This window comes from Camelus bactrianus, chromosome 8 (genome assembly GCF_048773025.1).
Source record: "Camelus bactrianus isolate YW-2024 breed Bactrian camel chromosome 8, ASM4877302v1, whole genome shotgun sequence".
NCBI classification, from domain to species: domain Eukaryota; kingdom Metazoa; phylum Chordata; class Mammalia; order Artiodactyla; family Camelidae; genus Camelus; species Camelus bactrianus.
The window spans coordinates 22,508,887-22,535,598 of NC_133546.1; the positions used below are offsets into that span (position 1 = coordinate 22,508,887).

The 26,712-nt window shown below is 37.7% G+C and overlaps 1 protein-coding gene across 1 annotated transcript in view; it reads left to right on the top strand.

Moving 5' to 3' along the window:
• Positions 1-26,442, top strand: part of TXLNB (taxilin beta) — a 41,813-nt gene extending 15,371 nt beyond the window's left edge. The window contains exons 4-10 of the mRNA XM_010965646.3: positions 299-469; positions 7,079-7,273; positions 8,560-8,679; positions 10,968-11,042; positions 15,158-15,250; positions 23,751-23,846; positions 25,077-26,442. Of these exons, the coding sequence (XP_010963948.2) occupies positions 299-469; positions 7,079-7,273; positions 8,560-8,679; positions 10,968-11,042; positions 15,158-15,250; positions 23,751-23,846; positions 25,077-25,853 (1,527 nt within the window). The 3' untranslated portion in view covers positions 25,854-26,442. The remainder of the gene's footprint in view (positions 1-298; positions 470-7,078; positions 7,274-8,559; positions 8,680-10,967; positions 11,043-15,157; positions 15,251-23,750; positions 23,847-25,076) is intronic.
• Positions 26,443-26,712: the final 270 nt, after the last annotated feature.

Consider the following 26,712-nt stretch of genomic DNA (forward strand, 5'->3'; position numbering starts at 1 on the left):
TCTATATTGACTGGCGTCATTAGACGGACTCAAGAAAGATGAAACTATTTCTAGACCACCAAAAAGAAGAGCAAAGTAAAAGAGATCAATAATAATAACGATGAAGGAAAAACCTATAAATGTCATGCTCATAAAACTGTACCTACAAAAGGCAACATTTACGAAGTTCATCGGATTCCGCAGGGACAGTGCTATCCAAACAAGCACAGAGTGACCTTGAGGCATTTCCTCTCTTACTCCTTTTCCATCGACTTAAAATAGATTCCATTTTCTTTCACGTTTGCACACCCATGTCTAGCTGGATGAACATCGCACTGAGCAAAAGAAGTTAAAACTCCTACAAAAGAAACAGGTACAGATCCAAAAGGAAAAGGACCAGTTACAAAGTGAGCACAGTAGGGCTGTCCTCGCTCGAAGCAAACTGGAGAGCCTGTGCCGGGAGCTGCAGAGACACAACAAGACACTGAAGGTACGTGTCCCCAAGGCCCCACGCGACCCAATTTCTTGCATGCTGCCTAGACACAGGCTTCCACTACTCATGGTAAGGGTGTGAGTTTTGGAATCAGAGAGACCTGGGTTCAAGTACTAGCCTTACCACTTGCTCACTTGTGACCTGCATTAAATTATTTTACCTCCCAAGCCTGTTACCTCATCCACAAAATGGGGATTATACCAACCTCATTGTGTGTTTGGGGAAAAATTAAATGAGGTCACATAGGTAAGATGCCCACATAGTACCTGACACAGAGCAAACCTTTAATAAAATGTGTCACATTCCTCCTACCTTTTTCTTATGTGGAGTTTGTTTTCTTTTGTTTTTTTAAGGTAGGCCCTTAGTTCTACTCTTTAAATTAAAATTTATAAAAATTCATCGTTTTTGTATGATAATGAAAATTGCAGGACATGAAATAAATTGACACAAAGCTAACCGACAGGATAAGACAAGATTGAGAGCCAAAATGTCAATAGTCATCTGAAAAAAGGAAGCTACTTGGGAAAACACTGAAGCTCTTCAAGCTTAATTATTCAATCTAAAAATAATAGACTGATCAGTTCACTCAGTCCGCATGGGTTTCATTAATTACAGTGTAAGCCTCTAGCAGTGTGGTTAATTTGATTACACACAGACACTAGCTCCATTCAATGAAGCAAGATGCAGTGCTCTCCAAGATAATACTGCATGCTCCACAATCCGCCTTCCAGCCGAAGATCCTAAAGCTTTCAACAAACAAGAATTAATTAGACATCAATATTCCTGTGAGATAGTTATTATTACATGTGTTTTTTAAAAAGATACTTTAAGAAACAGATTAAGATCATTACTGAGTTTGTACAATGGAGTTAGGGAGAAGAATAGAATAGGGTAATAGCTCCTTGTATTCCAAAATTGTTTTTTGATATCTAGGAAATGAGAGGCCAGTGTGATGAACTCTCTCAAATTACAAGTTGTAGGAGATGAGTTTCTGGCATCTCTTTAATCATTGCACGAGGACCATCAAAACCCAGGGTAGACGAGAATGGGAGCATCATCCCCAGCTTGATATGTAACCGAGTAATAGCACTTTGTGTTTGCATAAATCTCCTGGCTTTCAGTAATGATGTACGGTAAGGAGATAAGAATTAAATCAGACAAAGCGAGAAGATTTATCAACAAAGATATTTAAGGAGTGCAATGATATGGCTTGGTCTTTTTGGACAGCATTCAAAGACAGAATGATGGAAGTGGCAGGAGACCTGGTAGGTGTACGCAGGCACCCTCAGTAGTGGCTTCCATTATGGACAATGGAATTAAGTATCATTGTTATGCGAGGACTTGTGTTAAGTGCTTTACATATGGTATTGTATTTAATCTTCACAACAACCCTATGAGGGTTAGTATCTCCATTTTATTGAAGAAACTGAGACTCAGCAATCCAAGTCAGTTGCCTAAGGTCACGCATATTTTAAGTGCCAAAATCAAGATTCAAATCCAAAATATTTTCTATTTTCCTTCTGATTACTTCTTTGACCCATGGATTATTTAGAAGTGTTATTTAATTCTTATAGACCATCATTTTTGGTCTATCTTGATAAACATACTATATGCACTTGGAAAGAATGCCCATTCTTCAGATGTTAGGTATAGTGTTGCATAAGTAACAGTTAGCTCTAGATTATTTATGTCTTTATTGAATGTTTGTCTTGTTGTTCTATCAGTTGCTGGAGGATGGGTGTTAAAAGTCTCCTCCTGTAACTGTGGGATTGGCTACTTCTTCTAATTATGTCAAATTTTGCTCCATGTATTTTGAGGCATTAATATAATGTGCATATACAATGATGATTTTTACACCTCCTTGATGAATTGGCTGTTTTATCACTATAGATGTCTATATTATCTGATACCAATTCAGCCACTCCAGTTTTCTTACTTTTATTGCGTGCATGGTATATCTTTTTCCATACGCTTATTTTCAACCTGGGTCTTTATATTTAAAGTGCGTCTGTTATAGACAGTATATAGTTCAACCTTGCTTCTTTTCATTCCTGTAATATTTGCCATTTAATTGAAGCAGCAGTCATTAACATATAATGTAATTATTGGAGCGGATATACATCTTCCATTTTATTATTTGTCACCTGTTTCCTGTTCCTCCATTCTTTTCCTGCCTTCTTTTGTATTATTTGAATATTTTTAAATTCTTATTTTAATTTATCTCTTGGATTTTTAATTATACCTCTTTCTATTTTTAGTAGTTGCTCTATGATTATTATATACATTATTAACCTTTCACAGTCTGGAGTTAATACTGTATCACTTCACATAATATGTAGAAACATTACAAATAAATAGGTTCACTTACTACCCCCATCTTTACATTTACATACACTTATAAAGCCCATGAGACAATGTTATAATTTTTACTTTAAACAATTACACATTTTTTTTAAGTTAAAGGCAAAAACTGTCTTCTATTTTTAACCCAGATATTTACAATTTTTGATGCTTTTTATTCCTTCTGAAGCTTTACACTTCTGTCTGGTGTCATTCCCTTCAGCCTGAAGAACCTCCTTTAGCATTTCGTACAGCATAGGCTAATTCTCTTATTTCATATATTTAAAAATGTCTTTATTTTGCTTTTATGATTTAAGGCTATGTTCATTGGATATAGAATTCTGGGTTGACAAGATTTTTTCCCTTTTCCTTCTTTCACTCAGCCTTTTATAGATTCTGTATTCTGGCCTCCATACTTTCTGATGAAAATCAACAATAATTTGAATTATTGTTCCCCAGTATGTGATATGTCATTTATCTCTGGCTACTTTCAAGGTTTTTCTATGTATTTTTGGTTTTCAGATCTTCAACTTCTTTATGCCCAGGTGTGATTTTCTTCATATTTATCCTACTTGGGATTTGCTGAGCTCTTATACCTGTAATTATGTCTTTCCCCAAATTTGGGGAGCTTTTAGCCATTATTTCTTCAAATAGTTTTTCTGCCCCATTCTCTCTCTCTCCTTCTAAGATTCTAACTCCATTTACATTGGAACAATTGAAATTATTCCACAGGTCCTTGAGTCTCTCTCCATGTTCTTCACCAATACTATTTTCCTTTTATACCCAGATTAGATCATTGGTCTATTTTAATATTCACTGACTCTTTCCCCTGTTATCTCTATTCTGCTCTAAGTCCATCCAGTGATTTTAAAATTTCATATTTTGTAACTTTTAACTCCAGAATTTCCATTTTGTTCTTCCTTACAGAGTATTCTTCTCTCCTGAGAGTTCCTATCTTTTCATTTATTGAGATAATATTTTCCTTTGTATCAATGAGCATAATCATAATGCCTGCTTTAAAATTTCTTGTCAGCTGATTCCACATCTATGTCTTTATGGAATAGGCCTCCTCTTTTTCTTTTGAGAATGAGTCACATTTTCTTGGTTCTTCATATGTCAAGTTACTATAGATTATACCCTGAATGTTGTGGCTGTTATGCTGTAGAGAATATGGACTCTATAATACTCCTTGAAGAATGTTGATTTTTTTTAAGCAGACAAGTAACTTGGTTAGAGTCAAACTACAAATCTCTCTCTTGTGCAGCAGCTCTACTTTCAGTTCCTTTTTTTTTTTTCCTTTAGCTAGGCTGCTTTGAGTCTGCCTTACACGTGTGTGGTTCAAGGTCAGTTAAAGATTTGGACAGAGTTTATTTATAGAATTTAGGGCTCTCTTTCCATAACTCTCTCTTTCCTGGGAATCTCCCCTTACCTTCTAGTAGCTGTAGTTTCTGGCATTCTGTACTCTCATTCTTCAGGCCAGAAAGATGGTAGGTTTTCTATGAGAGTCTTGCCCATTCCATGCAGCCACCAACTGCAGTCCTCCCTCAAGCTAAAGCCATATAAACTGGGAGACTTACAATATACCATTCCCTTTCTACAGGTGTCGACTTCCCTCCAGAATCCACCTGATTTTGTTTACTCTCCAATGTCTTTAAGTAGTTGTTTCGTCCAGAGTTTACAGCTGTCATCTACAGAGGGGTCAGGGTGGTATGAGCTTCCTTGGCCATATTAGTGAAATAACCTAAGTATATCTGAATCAAAATTATACATGCTAGGAGTTTGGGAAGCTATAGAAAGAGAATGCATATCTAGGCTCTTTCTACCACTGTAAAATTTAACTTTCACTATTCCTTATTAAAACTAATTCTTCAATGAGTCAAAAAAGCTGCATGAAAATCTCATAGTTTAAGATAATTTAGAAAAAGACCAGTGAAAGTCCGAGATATAGGTTTATTTCAACAACATACTACATATATTTGAAGCAATTAATCTGAGCTTCAAATTGTACTGTAAAAGAACTGCCCTGTAAGAAATGGGTGTCTCAGGCAACACGATTTTAGTAAAGAAATAGGTAGGATTTGTTATCAGAATATCACAAAATTTTAATGTGGAAAAGACTATAGGAATCTTCTAGTCCAAACTACTCGTATGTCTACATGTAAATTAACAATTCATTGATTCATTAAATATACATTTACTGAATACCTATGGATTGTGTGCCAGACACAGCATTGGTTCTAAAATGCACAGTGATGCTTGCAAAGTTGTTTTCTTAAGTTATTTCAAATTTTGTCCCTCAATCTTCTTTGCATTATTAATTTTCACTTTGAATTATGTTCATGATAAAGAAAAGAAAACTTAATCTCAGACATTGTCTAAATGATTGCATTTTCTTGATGAATGGACTCCAAATTTTATAAGATTGCAGTAGGTTTATTTTTCTCTCATTGAAAAACAACGTAATGTAAAATGAAAGATGCCATTTTGTGGGCTAGGATTGGGTGCTATGATGGTCTGACACGTGTTTAATGCCATACTAACAGCTATACCTTCTTTCTGTAGCCAGTGGCCAGTGAAAAACTCAGACTTTCTGGGTAATATGGGATGATTCTTTCATTTACTCATTCATTCATGGATGGAATAATTATGAACGCAAATGGCATTCAGGTTATGGACTGTAACTCTATGAGTAGGAAGTTGTTGGCTTCTAAACTAATCACTTAATAAGGAAACAATCACTGTCATATGTATATTCAATTGCTCTTAACAGATGGCCATAATTACTTTTAGTAAAATACATGTAGTAAGTGTTAGCATACAAAGTTCAGGGAAATAATATCTCCAACAGCTAATTTCTTCAGATTAGGAAGTATAAATTTCTTATACAATATCCGTAAGAAATTCCCACTCAATGTTTATTCCATGAAAAATTATGATTCTGATACTAAGAGTCATATTAGAGCTAGAAAATGTGTTAATATTGTAGAAGAAAGGAGACACCTAATGATAAATTAAAATATTTCCAGAGCATATATTTTCAGCATCAGTTTTTATTTTGATCACATTATTCTACTATCATAATAAGGATTTGCACAATTACTTCTGTTTCAATCAGTACTTCTTTTTAAAAATCCTGTTATATAACTTCATCGTGATAGGCAACTAAATGCAGTATAATTTTACTTGCCAACAATGAAGCAAGCTTTCATAATAACAATTAATCAGAACTGAAAGGAATCCTAAAATGTCTGTATCACTTGTCAGCAGTGTCTCTATCTTTGGTGTCATGTTGCAGGATTAAACCCTTTTATTCTAAAAGAATGAGATGAATAATCACAAAGCAAATAATTCTCAATATAGATATGGGGGAAATTTGGTTACATTGTTAGTAGTTAGCAATGAAGGGGGAGTTCTGATTTAGGAGAAAAGAGAACAGAAATGATATAAAAGTTAATTTCTAATTCTTAAGTGTTAACAAAGCGGGAGAGGGGAAAATTACATGTTTCACTTTAGAGTTAAAGAAGATTTGAAACTTAATATTGCTTTCAGATTCAAAAGTTACATTGAACATTTCAATTACTCTATGTGACATGTGGAATGATTGTTCCTTCAAAAATAAAATATCCAGCATATTTTCTCAGATTGCCTTTGACATTCTTGAATTACTATAATTCACCTATGGTTATCTTAGTTTCCTTCCCAAGCTTTTTAGTGAAAGCTTTTTTTTTAACTAAGAAAAAGTTTATATTGTGATCACTTATACTTACAAAATTGAGGGAATACAAGAATTTGGGGAACACATGATTAATATGCCATCTTTTTATAGAGGAACATAAGATCTATTGTTCTTCTTTCTGTGCCAAACCAAGGGAACACATGATCTGTCCCATCAATCAGTAAAACTGAGTGGCCTTTTTCCCAGGCCACAGCCAAGAGAGCAAAACCTTATAACTGCATGTTTGTTAGAAATTGATGTACTTTATTCACTCAGCAGGAGACTCGTCATCTTTAAAACAAGACTATTCATCACCAGCTATCAAATTCAAGGCCCTTGCTGCACCTGCTCTGAGTGACTGTCTATTCACAACTGAAACCTTTGCTCAAACATTTATTTTGGGGCTGAGCAATGTTACCTCTAGGGAACAGAGGAAAAATATCCTACTTAACCCTGCACACTAATCTCCTTTCATTGACCAAACCCTGAGTTCTGTAAACCCAGGGTGCTTATAAAATGGCATAATGGAAGAGTTTGCTTTCTATCCACAGGAAGAAACACTTCAGCGGGCACGTGAGGAAGAAGAGAAAAGGAAGGAGATTACGAGTCATTTCCAGAGTACCCTGACAGACATCCAGGCCCAGATTGAGCAGCAGAGTGAGCGCAATATGAAGCTGTGTCAGGAGAACACAGAGCTTGCAGAGAAACTGAAAAGCATCATTGATCAGTATGAGCTCAGAGAGGAGGTGAGAACCACATCAAACAACTGAGAAGCCCTGCATACAGATCTGCATCTGGGCTGTGGCGGTGGGGAACTTGGTTAATAACAAAGTTATGGCCAGCTCTCTCAATTGATTAATATTTAGGATCAGATTTCTTTCACTAGCCAAAATAAAAACAGATGGTATTACAAAATACCTGGCTGAAAGTCATACAGGATTTCTTCAAAACTGGAATCACTGCAAAGGAAAGACAATAAATAGAAAGCGATGGGCCATGAGCACAGTTATCCCTGAAAACAATGTTTCTCAGCCTTTTTAAACACCCCATACTGAGCCAAAAAAGATCTCACACATTCCCTCCTAAGAATCACCATGTCATCTAAATTAAAATTCTTCGTTGTACATATCCCACAAGCCAATAACAGTATTATATAAGATCAAGATCAGTCCTGCTCCAGAGGAGAGCAGGCAAAAATAAAAGGGAAGAAGATGAAAAGAAAATGTCCATACTCTTCCCAGAGATCTCAGATGGGAACTGCTGGTAGACTAGGTGTATATTCCTGGGATTGGTTCTAAGTAAGGCCCAAGGATAGAATTCCACATGTCCTCTTGCCAGTGGGACCTCCTAATGAGCAAGAAATTCTCCATAATGAGGCAGAGTTGGAAGCTTCTTTTCAAGGTAATCAAAAAGTCAAAAGGTGCAGAGGAGGCACATTTGCACATCAGTTTATCTGTGACCCTCAATCTTATCTTGCCCACCAGAGCAACAGAGTTGAAGTCAGGGGGTTCCTGCCTCAGTCCTGGACCCAGGGCCACAGGCAATACCTCAGGGCTTCCTCACAACCCTTGAGGCAAGAACATGGAGGAGGATTCACCATGACAAACTGCATTAATGTTGTGATTAAAAGTGGTTTTATAGTCATTGAAAGAGTCAAACTACCAAGAGATGGTGCAGTGGCCTTTGCAATACACATCACTGTCTGTGCTGTCTAGCATAATAACTAGCATCGTATCTGATAGTTACCAACTTCAGAAAAATAACGTTGGGACCTTTTGGAGTTAGCATTGCTGAGCTCTGTGAACTCTGGTACCTCCACCTTTTGCAGCCATTTTCGGGTAGTGAAAAATGCAGGGGACTCCACCAACTTGGGGCTTTTATACGAAACCATAAGTGGTGCCAACTCCTCTCTTTTTTTCAATCTTAAAATCCAGAGAAAATGTGTCTATGTCAACATTGCTTTTTTATTTTACATTTTTCAGCACCAGTAATAATAAGTCAAGCGTGATGTGTGCACTTTATTTTTCCTCAGCATCTGGACAAAATATTTAAACACAGAGAGCTGCAGCAGAAGCTGGTGGATGCAAAACTCGAGCAGGCACAAGAAATGATGAAGGAAGCAGAGGAGCAACACAAGCGCGAAAAGGAATATGTACTTATCACCTGCATCTGTGTACTTGTCTGGTCTGCCTCGGAGTCAGAGGACCCCTGAGAAAGCTGTTTCTGGTGATGGTCATAGAGGACTAGACTGATGAGAAAAGAGCTTAAGCTTCCCTGGAGAAATGAGACTGGGCAGCCCAGCAGGAGGCACTGTACCTACAGTGTTTTTTACATAAAATAGTCATGCATCCATTCAACAAATCTTTTTCAAGATGCTACACACCATTCCCAGTGCTGGAGTGTAGCAGCGAACAGGAGGGAGCAGGTCACATCCCAGCAGACAATTAACTGGGAAGAGACGGGCAATAAACAAGCAAACAAACAAGGAAGGACAATTTCAGATAATAATAAGTGCTATTAGGGAAATAAGGAGGCACTGAGAAGGGGCAGAAGGAGGGGGCCTACTTTAGCCTGAGTGATTAGGAAGGCCTCCAGGAGGGGAGCATGCTTTAGCTGCACCCTGCCTGCTGAGAGGGGATCAGAGCGGAGGTCTCCAGCAGCAGTGTCTATATCAGAGACAAAGGTCCTGATGCTGGAACCAGCTTGGCACCCTCCAGAAATAGGAAAAGATTAGGGTAGCAAAAGCATGTTGAACCACTCAGTTGGCCAGAGAGGGCGCTGCAGGTCTCCCACTCCGCAGATGCCTCAGACCTCTTATACAGTGAGTCAGTTGCACGTCTATCATAATTAATCTTCACTACCCTCTGGGAGGCACAGAGGAACATATATAACCCCTTTTACAGATGGAGAGGTCAAGACTAACTTGGATAAGAAAAAAGATATCTCCAAGTTTTTAAAAATAATGATTTTTATTGTTTTTGTTCTGATTTTAAAAATGGACTTTTTTTTTTTTTACAATAGGGGTAAACAAAAAGGAAAAATTTATGTCAACCTATCTTGAAATAAAATAGAAACTTCTTAACTGACAGTCACCTGACTGACTAACCAGCTGTTCCATGGTATTCACCATTCCCTGTAAGCGTACTGACAGATGTCCATAGCATGTTGAATCCTGTGGCTAGTTAGCCACTCTGTCTACATGTAGAGAGGTATTCCAATTAAGTAAGTTGTCCAATTAAGTAAGATGTAGGTTACCAAGAATCGAGTCTCTGCTCCCAAACCTTCTCTTTCCAGTTATCCTTGGTTTTGTATGATGTAAACCAACAGAATGATACATAAACTGACAAAATATGTTGTTAAAAGAAAGAGTTGTTTCTATGAAAACCATGCTTAATGCTTTGAAAGACTAGATGTAGGCAAATAGCAAAAAACAATTGTCAGGTTAGGTGTGAGCAGCTATAAAAGACTGGAAAAAAGCTGTAAAATTCAAAAGAATTATCCAATCAAGCTGCTTTACAAATATCTTAGGTCTTTAGGTTCTAGCACTATCATTTAAAATAGAAAAAAATTATAGCTTTTATATGAAACATTATGGATACGATTTCTGTAAAAACAAAAAAACAACAACCAAAAAAACCCTCTGAATTCTGATCAGAAGATCCATACCCAAAACAAAGATCATAGCCCTACATCAAAGTTGATGAGTAAATGAACATATATCTTAAGTTAAAATAATGTTTTACCTAAATATGTGTCATTTTCACGCCTAAAACAACTTTTACAATTTAACCCATCAGTTCCAGTTCTGATCGTGTTTGCTGTAAGGCCTTGGTTGTATTTGAAGGGCTGCCTTAGGGAAAGGGGATGAGACTTCCTTTGTAAACCTTATACAGGATTTGCAATAATAGGTCAGATTTCTAACCCAGTGATTCTCAGGTTTTAATCCATTTGCTATAAATACAGATTCTAATCACACCCTATGCTTCCTAACATATTCTCTGAGAGGGATCTGCATTTTAACATGCCCCCGAGGAGATTCTGATGCAGGGTATGATGGAGAACAATGGTCTGATATTAAGGAACAGTTGCTCAGAACAATGTCCCAGGTAAGGATGTTCTGGAAAGGTTCAAGCAGAGGCTGAATGGTGGTTGGCAGGATTGCTACAGAAGGTTCCAGAATTCGGTGGGAGGTTGAATTTTGTGCAATTCATACTTGGAGTTGGAGATTTTTCTCTCCCTTTTTCCTATTAGAATCACTAATTTTTAGTTAAGAATTCAACTTTTTAGACTAGTTGTTTTCTCAACTTCCTTAGATTCTTTACAAAGATCCCCCCCAAAAAAATTACTTAAAAGGATTAATTAGCAAGTTATTCAGTTTACACACCAATTACAACAAAATGGTAATGTGACAGTTTTCCCATGCATTCTCTCTTCTCACAGTTGCTGAACCAGGCAGCAGAGTGGAAACTTCAGGCCAAAGTGTTGAAGGAACAGGAGACAGTCCTGCAGGCTCAGGTGAAGTTGGGGGACAACAATGCATGGGGTGTGCCCTTCTTGCTGTGCACAAGGCCTTCCATGTGGCAGAGGAAGTGGGGACAGGAGTTGGAAATGAAGAATAACTTCCTATTTATTATTTTTAAGTTAAAATAAAAGCACAATGTTATATCTAAGAAAAACAAATGATCTGTGCCAACAACCTCTAGTCAAAAGGTTGACGTACAAATGAAGGTCAATCAGAATAAGCTGGTGGCCAGGTCCTCACCTATCTGTTCATATGTCCTCTCTCTCCCCACACTCATTAACCTATTAAGGAAAGGATCAAATTTGTCAACTGTTCAGATGCACCATCTATAATTGTCAATACTGAAAATGTCCTTGCTTGTTTGATATTACTGATGATAAAAGGAAATTAGAGAAATAGAGTCAGCACCCAAGTTTTTGTGCTATCAGAGGTTGGCCTTGTCAGTGGCAAATGGTTAGAAATTCCAGACAAATCAGAAATCATTTTGATTTGGTTTCATGATGTCATGTGTGTGTTAGACGATGGGAATTCGTATTCCAGGCTCAAAAATAAAGCTTCATGCAACAGCTGGGTCCGGAGGAAAGCTAAGCCCATCCACTCTTCCGGGGCCCTTGGGGTTCTACCTCTCCTGGCAAATGTTCCCTGGTAGGTTCCAGGAGACCTATCCTGCCATGGCCGGGCCACAGAGGGACTTTAGCTCCCCTACTGGGAGAAACGCTCAAGTGCTAAAGGGTCTATAAAGTCACACAGAGCACAGTCACAGAAGGTGAGAAAATCAGAAGCCTTCCAAACTGGGCAGCATTAATTTAAGATTTGAGTAATTCACTTGTAAATGTTTATGTGCTGCCTTCTGAATACTTGTTCACTGTGAAAAAAATTGTTCATTGTATAAATGAACAAGTTCAATGAATGCTTGTTCATTTTTTAAATAGGAAAAATAAGAAACTTAGCATCACAAATTATACCACTGCATAGACAAAAACATACGTATTATTTCATTATCTAACCTTCCTAAAGCACACTTTTCCAATGTGTATACCAAACACACTGATGAACTAACATAATATATCAAAATAGTTTTAAAATACTAATTACATAGGAATTGGAACCATATTTTTTTCACTATTAATAGAATCAAAGGACTCAGAGTTAAAAGACTAAACTCTAGAGTTACAAACTCCAAGTGGTCCTTTAGGCGGTCACAGAACTCATTGCATCACGGTGTGGGGTGGGTGACCGGCAGAGGCAGCTCTCTAACCAGAAGCAGGCGCAGGGGAAGGAGGTGTGACCACGCACTTCTCGGGGGGATTCCAGAGAATCAAGTCAGAGCTTCTGGCTCTATCTCTGCCCCATTCACAGCACAGAGCCTTCAGGGGCACAACAGACAGTACTTGAATAGACATTGTTCACATCATCTGTTATAAGCAATCTCTACTCCTCTATGCTAAATGAAGGTAATGAACTTGAGAAGAGTAGATTAATATCATTAGACTCTGGGCTAGAGGGTGATTCCTTCAGCTGGCATGAGAATCTAGGCCTTCAATGCTGTGAAATAAAAAAATAAAGGTGTGATCCAATTTCCCACCTATACCCCCTCAAATCTGAAAACATATCAACCAGGGGTTCTAGACTTGCCAGTGATCCTCATTTATCCCTGAATACTGTGCTCAAGTCCAGAGATCAGGGTCACAACTCTGAGACTCTGCTGAGAAGCTGTCTGATTCTACGCAACTCACCTAAACCTCCCTGGACCTAAATTCCCTAGTCTGTAAAATAAGGATGCTGTAGTGGATCAACGACCCCAAGCTGGAGTCGTCTGACCTCTGGAAGGCCCATTACTTTTCAATATTTCCAAAACATAAACAGCACATAAGGCAGCAATTGCTACCTAAAATATAGTTGTTTTTGACATTTTATCAGCTTTTATTCAGCAGCAAGAATGGCACTTATTCATATGTTTGATTAAGTCTGTAAAAGGAAAATGAGTTAATAACCATGTAACATACATGTATTTTGTTTTCAAGTTGTGAATGCAAAGCATTAGTTCAGTGCCTGGCTCATAGTAATTATAATTAATTCAACACTTACTGAGCATCTACTAAGTGCTAGGCATGGTTCTAGGTATTGGAGATACAGTAACCAATAAGAGAGTCAAAAATCCTGCCTAATTAAACTCATAATCTAATTATGACAATAAAATTAATTAAAATGCTAATAATTAATTAGTGGATGAGCTAATAATAGCATTATTTCATAGGTAAGGATCCACATAGTGATAAATGAGATAAAAGGAGTCTTTAGTTGCAAAAAAGTTTAAGAACCACTAGAAAAGATGATCTTCAGACCATGTTCAGCTCTAGCTCATGAATGTAGAGAATTTTCAGACCTGAAGAAGCATGGCCCTGAACTGAGTTACCCCTGCTCTTCCCCCCACCCCATCACCTTGCTTTCCCTGGCGTGGAGCTCTCTCTGCAAGGACCCTCCCTTGTCTATCTCTTTTGTCTTCAAAGCCATTTTCAAAACTTCAACAATTACTTAATCACTAAGAAGAATAGCGAGGTCCCAAATCCCTACATGTAGTAATGTTCTAAGAAGCTTTTCTTGAAAGGTATCAGCATTATATTTTAAAAACTTTTAAACCTTAAGAAACAAAGTCTATCACAGATGATTTTGCAAAGCACTTGAAGACTTCCTTTGGCTTGACAACTAAAGAGGTACGATGGTGGGAGGGGGAGGCCTTAGTCCCCATTTCTATTGTCTGAGCAAAGGAAACATTAAGGACAGACTGCGTCTTTCGAGACGATGGAAGTCACTTTTCAGTCATAGGACAACCGCTTGCCAATCTGGGGCATAATTCTCATTGAGGGAAGAGATGCCTGGCTTTCAGTTATACAAACCAAGGCAAAGAGTAAATGTCAGAGATGATCAATGGGATACAATTGTCACTACAAATCGAGTGTTCATTAGATTGATTAGGATGGAGATGGTAGTAGATGTGGAAAGTCAGCAATACCAACACAACCCAGCAATGCAGACACAAAATACTACCCAAGGGGAAAGATCAGTGAGTCAATTGTTAAAGATGGGTAATCACAGTCTTTAATCCCAGAAAACTTCACCTTATGTACATAAGACGAGAAGAGATTCCTCTGCAACTACTGTTATCATTGGACTAGTACCCGAACCAAATCTCACTAGTTAGCTAAGACAATTCCTGGACGCGTTTCTATTTCCTATATGCTATGAATGTTTGTAATTAAAATCTGCGCTCAGTTAAAAGAACACGTGTGGCGCTCAGCCCATTTAGAAGTGAAAAGTTGGGGCAACTATTGTTATTACTAACCCTAAAATAGTTTGTTTCTATTTCTGCCTCTGGCAGGAGTACTGAGGATGACCTCTGGATGTCCCTTCCATGCTTCTCTGAAACACCAAAGTGAGAGAGGGAATATGACACATCAAACATGCACCATGTCAGCACAACATGGCTCATAAGATCACCTGCCATGCTCACCTCCTTCTCAGATCAGTACTTAATTGACTTGGTACTTTGTATTCATTGTCTCATAATCAAGTTGTCTTTGGCATTATCTTCCTATCAGGAGTGCAGGTCCCTCAAAAACAGAAGCTACAGCATAAACGCTTTTGTACATAGAGTCAGTGCATATGTTCAGTGCTTAATAAATGTTTGTTGGTAAAAGATATGATATAATGAAATGGTGATGATATATTTTATTATTTCATTTTTCTTTAAAGAAGTGTTTCAAGGGGGGAGGGTATAGTTCAAGTGGTAAAGCACATACTTAGCATGCCTGAGGTCCTGGGTTCAATCCCCAGTACTTCCTCTAAAAATAATTAAATAAATAAACCTAATTACCTCCCCCACTCAACAAAAAATAAAATTAAATTTTAAAAAAAAGTGCTTCAATCATACTCACTGACCTATGCTGATCTCATAGTGAATAAAACAAGTGAACATATTACTAACGTTGTATTGAGAATGCCCTTAAATCATTTTTCTTCTCAAATAATAAACAATGACATGTTGTTTTGTTCTGGAAGCGTTCCAAAAGCAGCCCTAAAATAGATCTACTCTTTCCCCTGTTTGCAGCTTACTCTCTATGCTGGAAGGTTTGAAGAGTTTCAGAGCACACTGACAAAAAGCAATGAGGTGTTTGCCACTTTCAAACAGGAAATGGATAAAGTGAGTATTGCTTATCTTCCACAAAAGATTGACATTTTCTCTTTTGACAGGCAATTCTCCTTTGGATTTATTTTTCTCTTGCTAAGTTATTTCAGTGCATTTCAAGAAGTAATGAAATGTTTATACATGCAAATGAGATTTGGGCTATATTTTTTTTATTGGTAAGTATCTGGTGAATTAATCTTAGGAAGAGTCCAAAACCACTAGGATACATTTTCACTCTGAGGAAGAATATTTTCTTTTTCTAGTCCATGGAGAAGTTAAAAAAAAAAAAAAGGGTAAGAGCTAGTAATTTTATATTATGTTCTTCATACTGAAATTAAAAAGTACCTAATCTTCTAAGGATTAAAAAAAACAACTTTCATCCAAGTATGTAAGAGTAAAATGTTAGAGTAGAAAACACCATTTCATAGGATCCATCTCAGAAGAGAGGATATGTAATATAACATAACTGACAGAGCCTTGAATGAGAGTCTTTTACAAATGTAAGTTGTTATTATATTATTATTGGACATAATGTTTAAAGTTTGTTCAATTTTGTATTTTCCCAAAACAAAATCAGCCATCACAACTATGTTTCTGAATAAGGATTGGCATTAACCCTATTTAAGTGTAGAAAAGCATCCTTTTAAAAACGTTTTCATAAAGTAATATGACCAATTTCACAATTCATGAGCAAACTTAATAGGCCAACATTTATCAAAGTTATAGCTTTCCCATTCTAGAATGCATCCATCCATTAAAAAAAAATTTTTTTAACTACAGAGTTTTAATATAGAACAAATATTAGAGTAGAAAATGTTTTTATTTACTTCAAAACTACATAGTTCTAAAATTGGAATAAATATTAGAGCAGGAGGGTTTTTATCAAAGTATAGCTGATTTAAAATGTTGTATTAGTTTCTAATGTACAGCAAAGTGATTCAGTTATACATATATATACATATTCTTTTTCATTATGGTTTATTGTAGGATATTGAATATAGTTCCTTGTGCTATAGAGTAGGATCGTGTTGTTTGTCTATTTTATATATAGTCATTTATATCTGCTAATCCCAAACTCTAATTTATCCCTCCCCCATCCCCTTTCCCCTTTGGTAACCATAAGTTTGTTTTCTATGTCTGTGAGTCTCTTTCTGTTTTATGAATAAGTTCATTTGTATCATATTTTAGATTCCATGTATCAGTGATATCATATGGTATTTGTCTTTCTCTTTCTGACTTACTTCACTTAGTATGATAATCTCTAGGTCCATCCACGTTGCTGCAAATGGCATTAGTTCCTTCTTTTATGGCTAAGTAACATTCCATTATATATATATGTGTGTGATATATATAAATACACATACATACACCACAACTTTTTTATTCAGTCATCTATCAATGTCACATTTAGGTTGCTACCATGTCTTGGCTACTGTAAATAATGCTGCTATGAACACTGGGGTGCATGAATCTTTTCAAATTAGAGTTTTCTCTAGATAATGTCCAGGAGTGGGATTGCTGGATCATATGGTAACTCTATTTTTCATTTTTTAAGGAACTTCCATACTGTTTTTCATAGTGGCTGCACCAATTTACATTCCCCCCTAAGAGTGTAAGAGGATTCCCATTTCTCCACAACCTCTCAATCATTTGTTACTGGTAGACTTTTTAATGATGGCCATTCTGACTGGTGTGAGGTGGTACCTATTGTAGTTTTGATTTGCATTTCTCTGATAACTGGTGATGTTAATCTTTTCATGTGCCTATTGGCCATCTGTTATGTCTTCTTTAGAGAAATATCTATTTAGGTCTTCTGCCCATTTTTTCATTGGGTTGTTTGCTTTTTCTGTTATAGAGTTGTATGAGATGTTTGTATGTTTAGGAAATTAAGCCCTGTCAGTCATGTCCTTTGCAAATATTTTCTCCTAGTCTGTAGGCTGTCTTTTCATTTTGTTTATGGTTTCCTTTCCATGAATAAGCTTAAAAGTTTGATTAGGTTTCATTTATTTACTTTTGCTTTTATTTCTATTGCCTTGGTAGATTGCCCTAGGAAAACATTGCTAAGATTTATGTCAGAGAATGTTTTGCCTATGTTTTCTTCTAGGTTTATAGTCTCTTGTCATGTTTAAGTCTTTAAGCCATTTTGAGTTTATTTTTGTGTATGGTGTGAGAGAGTGTTCTGACTCCATTGTTATACATGCTGCTGTCCAGCTTTCCCAACACCACTTGCTGGAGAGGCTATCTTTTCTCCATTGTATATTCTTGCCTTCTTTGCCAAAGATTAATTGATCATAGGTATGTGGGTCTATTTTGGGGCTCTCAATTCTGATCCATTGGTCCATATATCTGTTTTGGTGCCAACACCATGCTGTTTTGATTACTGTAGCTCTGCAGTAGTGTCTGAAGTCTGGGAGGGTTATTCTTCTAGCTTCATTCTTTTTCTTCAATATTGCTTTGGAACTTCTGGGTCTTTCGGGATTCCATGTAAACTTCAGGATTATTTATTCTAGTTTTGTGAAAAAGGTCATGGTAATTTTGATAGAGATCACATTAAATCTGTAGATTGCTTAGGGTAGTATGGCCATTTTAACAGTATTGATTCTTCCAATCCAAAAGCATGGGATATCTTTCCATTTCTTTGAGCCATCTTCAGTTTCCTTTATCAGAATGTTATAGTTCTTAGTGTATAAGTCTTTCACCTCCTTAATCAGGTTTATTCCTAAGTATTTTATTTTTTGTGACACGATTTTAAAAAGGATTTTTTTTTCACTTTTCCTTTCTGATATTTCATTGTTAGTAGAAAGAAATGCAGTAGATATCTGTATGTTAATTTTTTATCTAGCTAGCTTGCTGAATTCATTTATCACTTCTAGTAGTTTTTGTGTGGAGTCTTTAGGGTTTTCTATATATAGTATCATGCCGTCCACATATAGTGACAATTTTACCTCTTCTCTTCCAATTTGGATCCATTTGATTTCTTTTTCTTGACTGATTGCTGTGGCTAGGATTCCCAATACTATGTTGACTGAAAGTAATGAAAGAGGGTATTCTTGTCTCATTCCAGATTTTAGCAGGAAGGCTTTCAGCTTTTCACCATTGAGCATTATGCTGGCTGTGGGTTTGTCATAAATAGCTTTTATTATGTTGAGACATGTTCCCTCTATACCTACTTTGGTAAGAGTTTTTATCATAAATGGATATTGAATTTTATCAAATGCTTTTTCTGCATCTATTGAGTTGACCATGTGGGTTTTGTCTTTTCTTTAGTTGACGTGGTACATCACATTGATTGATTTGTGTATGTTGAACCATCCTTGTAACCCTGGGAAGAATCCAACTTGACTGTGCTGTATGATCTTTTTTACATGTTGTTAGATTCAGTTTGCTAATATTTTGTTGAGATTTTTTGCATCTATATTCATCAAAGGTATTGGCCTGTAATTTTCTTTTTTTGGTATTGTCTTTGTCTGGTTTTAGTATCAGGGTGATGATGGCTTCATAGAAAGAGTTTGGGAGTGTTTCTTCCTCTTCAGTCTTGTGGAAGATTTTGAGAAGGGTCAATACAAGCTCTTTGTATGTTTGGTAGAATTCCCCAGTGAAGCAATCTGGTCCTGGACTTTTGTTTACAGGAATTTTGTTGTTGTTGTTGTTGTTGTTGTTGTTTGTTTGTTTTTTGTTTTTAATTACAGATTCTATTTCACTTCTAGTGACTGTTCAAATTATCTGTTTCTTCCTGATTCAATTTTGGTGAGTTGTATTTTTCTATATAATTGTCCATTTCTCCTAGGTTGTCCAATTTGATGACATATAATTGTTCATAGTATTCTCTTATAGTTTTTTGTATTTCTGTGGTATTGGTTGTTATTTCTCCTCTTTCATTTCTTATTCTGTTTATTTGAGTCTTCTCTCTTTTCTTCTTGGTGAGCCTGGCCAAAGGCTTGCCAATTTGTTTACCCTTTCAAAGAACTAGCTCTTGGTTTTATTGATTTTTTCTATTTTTTAATCTCTATTTTATTTATTTAATCTCTGATCTTTATTATTTCCTTCCTTCTGCTGACTTTAGGCTTTGTATGTTCTTTTTTTCCTAATTCTTTTATGAGATAGGTTAGATAGTTTATTTGAAATTTTTCTTGTTTTTTGCAGAAGGCGTGTATTGCTGTGAACCTCCCTGTAAGAACTGCTTTTGCTGCATCCCGTAGACTTTGTAGGTTTTGTATGGTTGTGTTTTCATTGTCACTTGTCTCAAGGGTTTTTTTTTTTTTTAATTCCCTCTTTGATTTCATTGTTGACCTATTGGTTTTATAGTAGCATGTTGTTTAGTTTCCTTGTATTCATTTTTTTCTCATTTCTCTTTCTGTGGTTGATTTCTAGTTTCATACCACTGTGGTCAGAAAACATGCTTGAAATAAATTCTGTCCTCTTAAATTTGCTGAGGCTTGTTTTGTGTCCTAGTATGTGGTCAGTTTTAGAGAATGGTCCATGTGAACTTCAAAAGAATGTGTATTTTAGGTTTTTTGGATGTATTGTCCTGAAAATATCAACTAAGTCTAAGTTCTATTATATCATTTAGGATCTCTGTTGCCTTACTGATTTTCTGTCTGGAAGATCTGTCCACTGATGTGAGTAGGGTGTTAAAGTTTCTTACTATTATGTACTCCTATCAATTTCTCCCTTTATGCCTGTTAATATTTGTTTTATGTATTTAGGTGCTCCTATATTGGGTGCATATCTGTAAACGAGTATAATATCCTCTTCTTGTATTGATCCTTTTATCATTATATAGTGTCCTTCTTTATCTTTCTTTATGGCTTTCATTTTTAAAGTCTGTTTTGTCTGAGTATTGCTACCCTGACTTTCTTGTCGTTTCCATTTCCATTCTCTCACTTTCAATCTGTGTGTGTCCTTAGCCCTAAAGAGGGTCTCTTGTAGACAGTATATTGTAGTCTCTTGCTTTTTTATCCAATTTGCCACTCTATGTCTTTTTGATTGGAGTATTTAGTCCATTGACACTTAAGGTAATTATTGATATATATGTATTTATTGACATTTTAAACCTTGTTTTCCCGTTGATTTTGTATTTCTCCTTTGTTCCATTTTTTTTTTCCTTTTGTGGTTAGATGATTTTCTTTTGTATTATGCTTGTGTTTTCTTCTTTTTCATTTTTGTGAATCTACTGTATGTTTTTGATTTGTGATTACCTTTTTTGTCAAGTATGTTAACCCATTACTATATCTACTTGCTAGTTATATAGGCTCAAACACATTCTTTTAAAAAATATACTTTTCCTTACTCTCCTTCCCCACATTTTGATTTTGATGTTCTCATTTACATCTTCACGTTTATCCTTTTGCTGTTCATTGTAGTTTTCGTCACTTTCACAAAATTAAAAAAAAATTTTAAATCTGTGTCCTGACTTATTTAAGTGATTTACTTTCCCATTGTGATTTTCTCCTTCATATAAAGTCTTCCTTCTTTTCTATTTAGAGAAGAGCTTTCAATATTTCTTTTAGGATAGGTTTAATATTGCTATATTCTTTTAGTTTTTGCTAATCTGAGAAATTCTTTATCTCTCCTTCTATTCTAAATGATAATCTTGCTGGGTTGAATATTCTAGGTTACATTTTTTTCCCTTTTAGGGCTTTAAATATATCTTGCCACTCCCCTCTGGTCTGCAACATTTCTGTAGAGAAATCAGCTGATAGCTTTATGTGGGGTTTCTTTGTAATTAACTCTTTGTTTTTCTCTTGCTGCCTTTAGAATCCTCTCTTTAACTTTTGCCATTTAAATTATAATATGTCTTTATGTAGCTCTGTGTTGGCTTCATCTTGTTTAGGGCCCTCAGTGCTTTGTATACCTGGCTATCTGCTTCCTTCTTTAGGTTTGGGAAGTTTTCAGCCATAATTTCCTCAAATACATTTTTGATCCCCTTTTCTCCTTCTCATTCTGGGATCCCTATTATACATAGATTGGGATACTTTATATTATCCCATAAGTCCTGTATATTACTTTCTTTTTTTGTTTTTGTTTTTGTTTTTCTATCTGTTATTCTGATTGGTTGATTTTCATTATTCCATCTTTCAGATCACTTATTCATTCTTCCACCTTATCCAGTTTACTATTAATTGCCTTTAGCTCAGCTTTTGTCTCAGCAAATGAGTTTTCTAATTTTAATTGGCTCCTCTTTATGGTTTCTAATTCCTTTTTACAGGAATCTGTATTTATCAATAGTCTAATTCCTTCAGTATTTTCATTACCTCCTTTTTGAACTTGGGATCTGGTAGACTGGAGATGTCTGTTTCATTGATTTTTTTTTTTTTTGGAGGAATTCTCTTGATCTTTTAATTGGGAGTGGTTCCTCTGCTTCTTCATTTTACTTGCATTTCTCTGACTCTATGAGTTTAGGAGAAACAGTTAACTACTGCGGTCTTGAAGGGCTGTTTTTATGTGGGGGTTTCCCTGTGTAGCCTCCATGGGTCTAATATTTTTAGTGTGAGGGCTGTTTTTAGTATGGATTCCTACCTCATCTTTCCTCAGTGTGTCCTAGCTATTACCCCCTTGATAGGGGGTGTGACTATTGTTGTGGTGACCAGAGCCAGCACTAGATGTTGAGCTGGGCCTCCTCTTTGCTCTGTGGTTGTCAAAGTCCTGTCAGGGACAGGGTCTGCTCCCCAGTCATTGGAGTAGATGCCCCTAGACACATTTCTGAACTGTGGTGTGATGTAGGCAGGACTGGACCATTCCTACTGAGAGAGGAACTGCTAAGTATTCCTCCACAGGAGCTGTCCACTGAGAAGTGCACTCTGTGGTGTTGCCTGTCACGCATTGTGCAGGCTCACAAAGTACACTGTTTTTGGTGCTGCTCTCAGCCCCACCCCAACCATGGAAATTCATGCAATCATCCCAGATGTTCCTCAAGTGCTGTGCTCACAAAGCCACCAGCACAGATCCATTGGTGCAGAACCACTGAGGTCAGGCATTGGGACTGCCATAGTCACACACCAAGACCCATTGTGGGAGCTACTGAGTCAGCCCAGACCCCAGCCCCGCCTCTGCATGTGCACACTGTCACTAGCACCAGACTTGCCCCAGCCGCTGGAGCACGAGTAATCTGCTCAGATGTGCCGTATGCATTGAGTTTACAAAGCTGCCCATGGCAACATAAGTCTGCAGATCTCACAGCTGCTGGGACACTCAGATTTCAGCCCTGCTTCCGAAGTCCTGTGGTCCCTGGGTATCAGCTTGGATTTCAGTCCTGCCTCCAAATGTGGGCAACCCTCCAGCACTTGTGTGCTCCCAGAACTTGTGGAGGTGGAGCCACACCCATTATGAGCACACTGAGAATTAGGCTGTTGTGGTGAGATTCCCCTTAGAGCAGGAGTTTTTAATCTGGGACTCATTTATAAACTTAGTAGTTGACCTTAGAATTACCAAAAAATTTTGGTTTGCATATTGCATTTCTTTAGGTGTTCTCATAGAGTTCATCAAATTCCTAAAGGGGTTGATTACTTTTAAAAGTTTATAAACTACTAACTTGGTTAAGAAATAATCAAAATTTAAAAGCACTCTAGGCTCACACAGCTTCTCTATAAAGCCCAGGGGCCAAGAGCCTGGACCCAGCCTCTGGCCTCCAAGCAGACCTAGCCTCAGGCAGTTTGGCACAAAGCAGCAAGTGCCTGGATATGGTTCATCCAGGGTAACTGCACCTGAATACGTGTCTTAACTTCACTTCATCCAAGCAGAGAGGAGATCCTATAACCAGGAACATGAGTAGTTTCAGGTTTGAAAAAGCCAGGCTGCATTTTATTCACTTCTGTGCACCCTAAACCCAGCCCTGGCCTGGCAACCAGCAGGCACTCTGCACATGTTGCATTAAATGAAACCACTCCAGGCCCACTTTCGCTAACTCACCTGAGTATCACTCCACCTCTCTGAGCCTCAGTTTCCCCATTTATAAAGTTGAGGTGAAAATAGAACCTACCTCGGGGGACTGTTTCGAGAATGAAATGAATAACACATGGAATCACATTTAGTGAATCCTACTGCACTCCACAAATGGAAAGGCTGAGAAAATAGAAAGTTGCCTTTGTGTGGCTGCTTCTCAGATGTGCCCAGATATTATCAACATTTTAATGGCTAAAAAGCCAGGCCAACTTTCTCACTAATAGTCTTCTATTCAATAAAGTAAATAATCTAAATTTCAAGCTTATTCTTAGGACTCAATAAAGTTATTTTTATTTTAAACAAAAGAGAAAGCAGTGATAAAAAGGAAGGCTCTAAGTAGTTTCCGTTCTCCTGAACTGGCTCTGGTGCAAGTACGTTTTTTTACCACTGACCTAGATGGTTCAAAAATAAATCATGACTCTCTCCACTCAATCTTCATTCCTTGACATGGAATTTTTGCTCGCTTCAGCAGCTGGTAACAAAAGGACTTTTCTTAACATCACATATGGAACTGATAGTTTCTTTGATATATTAACTCCTCAAGATTTACATTAAAACACTATAATTTCTGTAGACAACCAAGAAAATGAAGAAACTGGAAAAGGACACAGCCACGTGGAAAGCCCGGTTTGAGAACTGTAACAAAGCTCTGCTGGACATGATTGAAGAGGTGAGGAGGCGTTCCCCCTTATTCCTCTTCCCCTGTCTAGTCAATATATTCATACTCAGAAAATAATTATTGCCTAATGGCTCAAAAGATTACCTTTGAAAAAGAGCTGAATTTTTCTGGGGTGTGATATATGATATTGCAATAAAAATAATGAGAGCAAAAGTAATTTAGAATTGGGTCCAGACTCATAAAGAGCATTGTGACCCTAAGTCACATACATGCCTACTTGTTGATTCAAAAGCTGTCCCCAAAGCAGCACCACACCTGCTGGACTGTGAACTCCTTAAAGGCAGGGTCAATATTTTACCTGTCCTTGAATTTCCCAGGTGCCTGACACATAGCGGGTGCAAAATAAATTAATTAGTTGATTTGAACATACTGAGAGAAGACACCAGCCCAAGCACCCAGGGAATATGCTATTTCATAAACAGGTATGGAGACATGGTGTTTAATTCCTCCAACAGGCATTTAAACACTGATATTATGTTAGGCTCTGGAGGCTTTGAGACGATAAAGGCAAAGATACATGGCCCTTGACCTGAGAGGCAGGGCTTACAGGTGAAGGTTTTGCCATGTAAACAGCTGGGGAGGGGGGAGTCTTAAAAGGGACAGAGTAACACAAAGGTAGGGATGAAGGAGTAAGATGATTAAGATCAATTTCTTGCACAAACACAGTGACATTTCTAGAGGAAAAGAGAACTGAACAGGTTGAGCAGCATCATGAATGAATGTGTGGTGAGTTTCTCTGTTTTAACTCTGTTTACTGTTTTAACGATTCATTCCAAGTAACAATCAGCTCCAAAGAGATGTGCTTATTTCAAAAACATAGATCAAGCCTTTGCTGGACTAGTTCATAGCAGTTTATCTATAGAACAGATAAAGCTTTGCTGACAGCCAGGTCCCAGTCCATCTCAATCATTTTGCCACAAGCTTCTGCTTACTCCTTCTAAGTCTTAGTGGCAGGAGAGTCACCCACTTTCAGATTTGAGAGGCCCTAGATTGAAGCAGAGAGAGGCTTTGCTATCTGTCTTTCCTTAAAAGGATTAAAATTTTACCAGAGTCTCCAACACAATGCAACAACAGAAGTGATGTCCTGACCAGCTACCACCCTGCGGTCAGAGCCTAACAGACAAATTCCAGGACAAATGGTTTTGCCTGTCTCCAGACAGCGTCCTGGCAATTTTGCTTTTCATGTTGTTTTATGAGTGTGTGTGTGTTTTCAAATCACAGAAAGCACTGAGAGCTAAAGAATATGAGTGCTTCGTGATGAAAATCGGAAGGCTAGAGAACCTCTGTCGAGCTTTACAAGAAGAAAGAAACGAACTCTACAAAAAAATTAGAGAAGCAAAAATGCCTGAAAAATGTGACCAAGGCCAGCACACCTCTGACGACGAGCCAGAGGCAAATTTGGCTGTGGGTGAAGAGGCCGATGAGGATGAAGCCGACAGAGTTCATGACGCTGTGAAAAACCTGGCCGCGGCCTTCATGGTACTTCACTGTCCAGAGTCCACCCTAGGCCCGTCCAGAGAAATCCAGCCAGAAGTCAGCAGTCCTCCGGGGGGTGGCAACACGGCCCTCGAGGAGCCAGAACAACCTGCTCTGAGCCACTCATGCCATTCAGAGAGTCCCTTGCCTCCCCCAAGTACTCAGGCCGAGGCCAAGGGAGGTAATGAGGCAGAACCTCCCCTTGGAGCCAGGAATCCCCTTGCAGCGTCAGGAGCAGAGGCCCAAAGCGCTGGCCTCCCTTCTGGAGCATGGGCTGATCAGCAGCCCCAGAAGCCAGAGGCAGCAGCACTGGGTCAGGCCCCAGAGCCCCCGGCCCAGGCCTCCCTGCAGGCGATGGAACCCGCAGCAGGTGAGCACAGGCCGGCTGGGCAGGCCGGGCGTGAGCCCGGGGGGCAGCCCCCACCAGCAGCAGCAGCAGCAGCACAGGGGCTGCCAGGAGGGGCCGCGGCTGGGCCCCAGCTGCCTGAAGTGGCCGGCACCAACCTGGAAGGGGTGGACTGAGCCCCCTTGTGCCTTCGGAGGCTGTTCTTCCTGACTTTCCATCTTGCTGGAAACAGACTGTCTTCCGAAAGCGGCATTAAGGGCTAGGGATGTCTAATGGAAGAGACTTAATTAGAATCAAGACACTTTTAAACGTTACGCAGAGTACATTCAGCTTTTGCTGTGTTCTCAGTTTATAACTGATTTGGAGCTTTTCTATTTTACACTTGTTGATAGTATAATTTTCCCAAATGGCAACAAAACATACAAGTAGCAAATTTATATTAATTTGTAATTAAGATGGTATTTAATTCAAGTTCTTAACCAACCATAAGATTGGTATTTAAAAGACTTCCACTACAATATATAAATATTGAAAAAGTGCTGCTTTATTTATTTCCATGTTGTTTAGTAAGTTCCATAGTAAGTAATGGATGACCAAGTTCCATTTAAACACTATATACATAATATATGTATATGTGTGTATGTGTATATATATACATGTGTGTGAATATATACTTGTGTGTGAATATATACATATATGTTTAAGCACATATATACACATGTATATTTTATATACACGTATGCAAATATATATAGTACACATACATTTCTCTCATCTCTTTTTGTATTATTCTCATGCAAAATATTTATATGCTTATGCAAAAAAATTATCTCTTTCTTGCATTTGGGACTGCAGTAGACTGATGCTCTTTGAACCAGAAACAGGTTCAGAACACAAGTATGTAGGCCACATAATGTTGGTTAAAAATAAGTAAACCAATGGTAGTTCAATGGATTAAATGACAGAATAGCAGTTGAGTTAGACTGCATGGCTATGCAGAGCACATGGACACACAGATGGCCACAGAAGGCCCTA